The sequence below is a fragment of the Biomphalaria glabrata genome, chromosome 10 (genome assembly GCF_947242115.1).
Source record: "Biomphalaria glabrata chromosome 10, xgBioGlab47.1, whole genome shotgun sequence".
NCBI lineage: Eukaryota > Metazoa > Mollusca > Gastropoda > Planorbidae > Biomphalaria > Biomphalaria glabrata.
In genome coordinates, this window is record NC_074720.1 from 25,662,322 (window position 1) to 25,671,180 (window position 8,859).

General features: G+C 37.0%; 1 protein-coding gene across 1 annotated transcript in view; it reads left to right on the top strand.

The window, feature by feature from the left end:
* Positions 1 to 7,697, top strand: part of LOC106072412 (lamin-B2-like) — a 53,216-nt gene extending 45,519 nt beyond the window's left edge. The window contains exon 18 of the mRNA XM_056044959.1: positions 6,377 to 7,697. Within this exon, the coding sequence (XP_055900934.1) occupies positions 6,377 to 6,505 (129 nt within the window). The 3' untranslated portion in view covers positions 6,506 to 7,697. The remainder of the gene's footprint in view (positions 1 to 6,376) is intronic.
* The last annotated feature ends 1,162 nt before the right edge of the window (positions 7,698 to 8,859 follow it).

An 8,859-nucleotide genomic window follows, 5' to 3' on the forward strand; every position in this document is an offset into this window, starting at 1 on the left:
TCCACACAAACTGTCTTATAACCTTGTTTTTTTTTTCTTGTATTGTGTTAGTTCTTCGAGGTGGTGAGGTCCTTCACTAGTTGGTACGCTTTTTTACTGTCGTTCCTGTTAAGTCCCTGTTCAATTTCTTGTCACATATTCTCTATCCACTTTTTCTTCGCTTCTTTCATTCCCTTTCTAATCCGTTTGTTGACGCTTTTGTATTCGTGGACATATTTTGGGTCAGATAACTTTTCCCCTTTAAGCTCCCGTCGCTTGTCACAGAGTTGGAGTATATCCTCTGTTACCCAGGGTTTTTTGGGCGGGTGGAGCTTCCCTAGTATTTCCAGGGCTGTGTCTGTGACTGCTATGTTTAGCATATTGACTTTTGTGTCGATATCCTGGTCACTGGAGTCTAGGATATTGAAGGCTGCAAAGCGTCCTCCTACTTGTGTCTCGAATATGGCAGCTACTCGGGGATCTTTCAGCTTATCCAGGTCAAATTTTATCCTGGTATGTCCTTGTTTTGTTACCTTTTTTAGATGCAATTTGAAAGTCATCATAACAAGGTGTGACAGGTGGGGAGATGTGACGTGTGTTTGGCGCGTTTTATGTCTAGGGGATGATTATTTTTAAAGCTATCACACACCAACCTATCAGCATATGAATCGGGAGCAGACACGCAACGAGACAAAGCAATGAAAGATAGATACAAAAGTTAAAAATGAAGAATATTTATTTACATAAATATACATATAAGAATAAAAAGGGGGAGGGTTTGCTTATATCTCTAAATAATACTAGCTTTAATCATCACTCTTGCACCTAATAAGAGAGTATGTCACTTTGTCCTCTGACTTAGCTGGTTTTCCTGTTGATGTCGCAGCTGGCTGTGTCCTGGCTTGAGGTTCTGCAGCTGGAGGTGGCGCTCTAGCGGATAGAGGGACGCCGGTGATATAGTTCTTGTGGAGTCTCAATCCCAAGCTCTAATATCTATAGTGGGCACAGTAGGGCGGGTGGTCGGCTACCGTGGGCACAAGGTTACTGCGGGCAGAGCTGATCTGCCGTGGGCAGCGTAGTTGACAGGATATGTCCAGTGAGTTGCAGAGGGTTGGCGTAGCTATGACGTCTCGCACAGACCTGAGTCCATAGGGACGTCGCACCTAATAAGATGACAGGTGGGCTGTCGAATAGGCGGGCAATGCCGATAGCGCCAAGTAGTAGAGTTGAGTAGTGTCGTGTAGACACTGAACAGCAAATGGCAGTAGGTGATTCTCGATAGCAAATAAATAGGCAGACACCTGAGGGAGGCTGCGGATAAATAAAGACAAGTTAGGACATGTCTCTCATGCATCTTATCGATGCCCTCGACTGAGGTGCATTCGTCAGATTGGTAAAATTGCTTTAGAGCACAATGGGGAGATGATGACAAATGGGATTTGGAAAATAGATGGCTGACAGTAGCAATATAAAAAGGTACATAAAAGGGAAAGTAATAATATAAAAATGTACATAAAAGGGGAAATAATAATCTCAAATAAATAACACAGGTGGATAGAGAAAGAGAGGGGGGGGTGAATTGGGCGGTGGTCAGCGACCAAGACGGTTTGTTTACATATGACCGTAGGTCGAGAACAATGGAGCGCGCTTGAATGGAGAGGGTGTCCGTTCAAGCGGCGCAACTCTCGTTAGAGTGAAATGACTACAGGGGAGATAATTCAATACAGGAGAGATAACTCATAATTCTTCTCTAGACACCGTATTAGTGCGCTAGTAAAATTATCACGGTTGTCAGCCGAGATAAAGAAAATAAGATGTACAAATATATACATGGTTGCATCAACGATCAATTGAGCAACGTAGCATTAATAGATTAATGCAATTCATAAATACATACATAGGACATGTTTATGTTCTCTACTTACGCCAGTGAGAAATACACAATGCACTAATTAAATATAAATGAAATAAGCAAAATACATATGATAATATCCAGTGGAAATAGCACAAAAGTAATTAAGGTGGAACTTGTGATTAAGTTCGGCTTACCACCAGGTATTCCTCTAGGAGAAAGAATGTATGAAGTAGTCCAGTCTCGATAGCTCAACGACCATGAGACATAAGAGGGTCTGATTTGATTTGGAGCTACTTTATATAGGCCTGGAAAAGGCGGGCGGAAACAGGAAATGTCCTAGGCTAAGAATTATCTTACACGTGGGTGAATTAGACTTGAGATGGGATTCGCACATTGGGAGGTCAATGGGCGTGTTTGTCCTCGTGGTCTCCTAGATCAAAGAGAGACATAGGAGAAAGGGGGGGGGGGGGAGTGACTTGCATTCCACACAAGGTGGTGTCAACTGCGGATGTCAGACATCCGGCGGGTAAGACAAAAGAGATTGTGTGTTTACCTTTCCCCGATCAAGGGCAGATAAATGAAAGGACGCGCCTTAGCTATCTCCAAGGTGGTCAACTAAGTCTAGCCTGGAGCGGAAAAGGTGGCGCGGGTGGAGAATTTAGGGGTAGGATGGGGAAATAATTAAAATAAAATAAATAAATAATGAAAAATAATAATTAATGCTGTGATAAATTTGAGTGACTCTGACAGCGAGTTTTTGACTTGTCACACAAGGTCATGGTCGCTTCCAATGTCAGCTTCAGAAAAACTTTTTGTTTTGGCAGTATGAATGCTTGCACCATGATATAGTCAATCTGGTTGTGGTGTTCTCCATTAGGACTGTGCCATGTGGCTATACGCGATTTTTAGTGGCATCCTAGTGTGTTCGCCTATACGAGATTGTTGTATTTCGCGAATTCTAATAGTCGTTGACCTTGTTCATTAGTTGAGAGGTTACTGTATCTTCCACATATGCCTTTCCAGGTTTGGTAGGAGTCGCTTCCTACTTTGGCATTCCAGTCTCCTTGTACAACACGAATGTTCTTTTTCGGGACCTTATTGACCACTTCCTGTAATTGCTCATAAAACTCTTTTACTGCCTCGTCGTCTTATGTTGATGGAGGAGCGTAGGCTTGAATGATGGTGATGTTGAAGGTTGATGCCTTTAAACGTTTGGAGATGAGTCGACTGGATATATGATAACAGTTCACAACACAGTTGATGTAGTTCCTGTGTACTAGAAACCCCACTCCTAAAATGACTAAAACTAAAAATCCAACAAATTCTCACAGTAAATATGAGGCATATTAATCTAGATCTAAACTTTGTTGTTTTTTTTTTAAGCTATTGAAAAGTACAAGATTATATACTTCAGTTTTTAAGCACTTTACTTTTGTGGGTAATGTCCTCTAATATTAATAGCCTAACACTCTCTTAGTTCAGTCGCTAGATGTGATATTCGAATGTACGGGCTGGTCCAATTCAGCCTAATAGATAGTCCTGCTCGTATATTCACACAATGTTGCATACAAAGAAAGCTTTTGGCAATATGTAAGATGCCCGTTCATCTACAGAAAGTTATGGATGTAAGCATGAAAATCATTTTGAATGCAAGATTATTATTATTTATTTATTTATTTTTTTGCTAATATGTAAAGAAATGGGAAGTAGTTTCTTTTTCGTTTCGCCGACAAAGTAGCGCCGACAAAATAACGCCGACAAAATAGCACGGAAAATTGTTGCTTTTTTTCAGTAAGTCTGCAAAAAATACTTTAGATACCGTAAAATATTAATAAAGCCAATATTTTTTATTTTAATTTTTTTCCTTATTTTGCAGGAAACACTTTAGATATCTTAAAATATAAAAATGCAAACACTATGCAAGAATTATAATAGGCTATTTCAAAATGTATCATTTATTTAGATTCCAAAAGTGCACTTCAAAAACACGCAACGATACTTGCATACTAGTCAGATATCCACACACACAGGGCTTACAAACAAAAACTTTCATAATGTTAAATTGTATGCAATGTCACTTAGAAACTCAGTGGCTTGTTTCCGTACAATATAGCAATATAGCTGCAAGACGTCTGTTAAGTTAAGGTAGGTAGGTAGGCCTACTTTATCTTGCTTGCAGCTTTACTTCGTTCTCCAGCATTGTACCTCATAATCTTATTCTCGGTGTTCTGTTCTCTGAGGAAGTGAGAGAGTAACTTGTAAACATTGAGGTGATGACCGTCAGCTGAAATGCGTGATGCCATCCCTCCACTGAATTGTCGTGATAGATTGTCCTGTGCCCGATCTCTAACATTTCATAATGCTATCGGACATCTTGGAGTCACTCTGCGGCTTCGTCTCTGGCGACTAATAGGCCTATAGTTGTCCTCCCAAAAGTCATACAAATTCCCCCAAACATCTGGCCGAGCATCATTTAATTCTTCGAAAGCAGTATTTACTGTATTTCTGATGAGAAATGTGATAGCCAGCTTAACAAATAAGGACACACCACAAAGTTTGCCAATGTTGAGAGTCGCCTTGGTTTGATCAAAGAGAGATGCCGCAGATAATCAAGATTTCTGATTATACTTTAAAAAAAAAACATGTGTAACACACACATTATGATATATACATAACCATTGAACGGGGTTAGGAACGTGGTGGTTAAGTGGTTAAGCGCTTGGCTTCCGAATCTGGGGTCCTGGGTTCAAAACTTGGTAAGACTGGGATTTTGAGTTTCGGAAATTTTCGGGGCGCCCCTGAGTCCACCCAACATTAATGGGTGTCTGACTTTAGTTGTGGAAAGTAAAGACAGTTGGTCGTTGTGCTGGTCACATGACGCCCTTAATATCATCTACCCCATAGATCGCAAGTTTTAAATTTTTTCATTTTAAAACATTGGTGAAAAAGGAGAATGGGATCAAACTACTTTCTCTGCCAATATGGCAGACTTTGAGATCTATTATTGTATTCAGAGTGAAGAAGATAGAGGCCTCAACAAAACATGCTGCACAGGACCTTCACTTACTAAAATCCGGTACTTTTATACACATCATATATAATTCCGCACTATTTTGTCTTGCGCTATTTTGTCAGGAAATTTCGCGCTATTTTGCGGTGCTATTTTGTCGGGTCACCGTGAATATGATATTTAAATTCTTGCAACGAGTCCATATCTTTGCATATTCCAACACATCTATTCCAATCAAATTTGTTCTCTTCCATAAATTTATTTATAACATTAAAGATACCTTCTGTGATCTAATAAAGGCTGACAAAGTAAAAATTCGTCACGAATTTCTTTTTTTTTTTTTTATCATATCTAACAAACGCATTAAGTTTGCAAAATTCGCATTATAAGTTGCATTTACTTATATGGCAGAGCTTCAAAATATTTCTCTATCTCCATTTTTATTTGTACATCAAAAAATTGCAACTAAGTAGGCCTATTCAATTAGTGGTTGTTTTTTTTGCTCCTTGGAAGTACTATGAAAAACATTGAAAAGGATTTTAAAAAATATTTGATGTTAAAAAAGGAAAAAAATATTTGATGTTAAAAAAGGAGGAGTTTTAGGGGAAATTGTAACATCCTTATCCATTTCCGGATTTTTTGTAGATTTTATTCTTAAAATGTAAAAAAAACACCAGCTTCGTACAAATATATAATAGAATATGTGCTTTCAAAACATAGGCCTATTAATATTTTATTTTACTATTTTAACAAACTGTTCCTGTAGCCCTTGAAGTAACCACACGTTGGGAAACACTGCTCTAGAGTAATCCCCTCTCACCTATCCCTTAGTTTGTTGGGGCACCACACAACATTGATCTATTGTCTTTCTCCATTCCTCTGTCTTTTGCCTTAGATAGAACCTCTTTCAATGGCATGTAGAATAGTACATATAAATTGAAAGCATCTAGAATAGTACATTTCAATGAACTTACTACATTGAAGAAAGGAAACATGAGCTGTCTGCTCAATAAGCATGATCAGTATGCAACACATCTTGCTTAATGGAAAAAAAAACAAACAGCTGTGTACTTCATTTTTTGCCTGGTCATTTCATCACCATTGTCTTGTGTTCAAACCCAGCTGGCTGCCATGCCCTGCTGTCCTGCTAAAGGTTGGGACTAGAACATAATATTCTTCATTTCTAAAGAAACATCCAAAACTTGTAAAACAAACAAGACAGTAATGTTGACTACTCAACACTTTTTTGAACTGTTTACCATTTCTCATGTATTCAGTTTGTAAAGCTGCATGTCCCAATGCTATACATTGGAGGTGCTCATTTTATTTAAAAATTCTTATAGGATTCCACAAAAAAATGTATTTGATTTGTCAACACTTCTGTATTCTCTAAAGGCATAATGGTACACCAAAATGCTTGCTAATTATGGGTTTGCCTCAATTTTACAAAACTCTTCAATGGAAGACAGATAATTTTACTTTACTTTTGATTTCTTAAATGTCTTCAAATTTTGTATATCTTTTGCATGCAGTTGACAGATGTCACAAGTCCATTTATGAAACCCCATTTTCGTTTTTTATCTGGACTGGTTCAGATCAACTCTCAACATCAGCTTGATTTTCTTCCACCAATGCCTCGTCCACAAGAAAGTTCATGGTAAAGTTTGAAGTAGAAGCTATTTTTAAAGTTATGTTTTTCTAGTTTCTTTTTTTTTAAATTTACATTGATGATAACTTTGGTCATTTATTATTTTTATTACGCATATACATTCCTCTTTAAATTGTGTAGTTTTTTCTTTCAATATAAATAAATTAAATGTAAAAGTTAATATTTGATCGAGTAATTTCTGATATACAGTCTTTTTTTTTTTAATGTATCTATATTTTATTTTTTAGATTTTTGATAACTTAATAAAATTAATTTATTTTTCCTGGATTACTGAGTGATAGTATCAGGTATGAAAGTAAATTCACATCAATAGGTTACACATAGAACACAATACCAGTATTTGACTGCAATTTAGAATAAAATATTGATGAATACTATTTGTTGGTCCATTGCTTTCAAAGTGTTAAATGATTTTGTGGATATATTTTCTCAGATATTGGTTAGCCATTGATGACAAAAAAAAAAAAAAAAAAAAAATTGCAGATCAATGATGAATAATTTTTAAAAAATTGAAACGAAAGAAAAAAAAGGTTCAGATAGAGTGAAATACAAATGTCTTTTGTTTTGGAACAAAATTAATAATGAAGATGTGGAGTTTAAAATAATATAGCAAATCCTTATTATTTCTATGAATATATTATTATAAATGGTTGTATAGTTATTATTCATTAGTTCAAATGAGGTCTGGCTTTTTTTATTGTGTGAATTTTGTTTAGTTTAGTTTTCTAACAGGGGCGGACTGGCTATATGGGCAAATGCCCGGTGGGCCGGCACCAAATGGGCCGTTGTGGTCGTGACAAAAAAATATTTTTTTTTAATGCAGGCAACTTAAAAAGTGCCAACAGCAAGATACAGATGTCGGAACCCGTTTTCTTTATTGACAATTAATTTTTTTTTGGAAATTCAACAATATCAAAAACTTTACACTCTACATACTGTATGTATTATTATTTGTTATTATTTGCAAAACGTTGGACCCTACTTTTAGCTATGTACAAGCGGCATGGGCTTCAACACTGCTTTGATGTCTTCGAGGTTGTGTTTGGTCAGATCATTTTGCTGGTCGGCATGGTCATTTGATCGCACTCCCATTTGTTTTTGCTTCTTCCTTCCCCCGTCTTTTGATGGTTCCATTGACAATGTTACAGAAAAAGAAGTACGACACACAATTTTACTGTTTGTTTTTTAAAAAAAACAATCTAGATCTAAATCAATTTTTTTTTCTCAAGTGTAGGCCTAATTAATGTCAAACATATGCTTAGTATGAAGTCATTAATGATGAAAATTTGTATAATAATGATCTGGTTTTATATAGCGCTTCACATCCAATATTTAAGGAGATTTATATTTCTATTTAAAATAATGGGTCATTGTACAATTTGCGTTTTTGAGAATGTAGGCCCCTACTAGGATGAAGCAAGAGTTTTCACATTGAAAATTTTACATTAAGTGAGTGTCATCTCTAATTGTTCTGCATTCTCTCATCTTTTAATGGAATGTGGTGCCTGAGTCAGACAGGAAAACCAACGACTTAGCAGAGTTGAATTCACAGATCAACATGCTTGACTAGATTGACACATTTAATGCGTGGGAGGTAGTTACTTATTTTTTGAGGTAACTTTTGTAATCTGTAAGTAATACCAAAAAGTTTCCAAAACATTTAATAATTTATTCATTTCAAACTTATTAATGGTGCTATTGTAGCCTACTGTTGATAGTGTTCAGATCACATACATGTATAAATAAAATACATTACGTAATCCTACGCAAGCATGCATCCAATATTCGATGCATAATCAAATTTTATATATATTAGGCTTACGCATATAATATGACACATAGATGTGGCCGGGGGGGGGGGGGGGGGGGTGAGTTTCAAATCATCACTTGTCCCAGACCTCATGGGCTAAAAAGGAAACTTTACTTACTTATCTAGCCAGTGCAGCCAAAGGGGGTGGGGGGGGGGTTGATCTTAGCATCACTCTCCAGGGGATTTTGAGGTTAAAAACCCACCTCTTCATTAAAAGAAACACAAAAGAAATGACAGTCACTAAATTCCATTAATATGTTTGGATCCGGAACGGAGCCCCCCAGACCCCCTAGCAGTCAAGGCAGAGTGTCTACTGCCTTTCCACTAACTAAAAGAAGAGCCTATTCTAGAGTACACAAAAAAAACGGCCAAAATAATAAAAGATCAGTTTGTAATGAAGATGAATGACGTACACACTCATATAAAAATATATGTGCGGGGTGGGGGCAAGGAGGAACACACACACATACACCCCGGAAAAAAATGCAGGCTACGCCCATGATATGAAGTGCCATTTGTGGGCCAGTTTATATGGT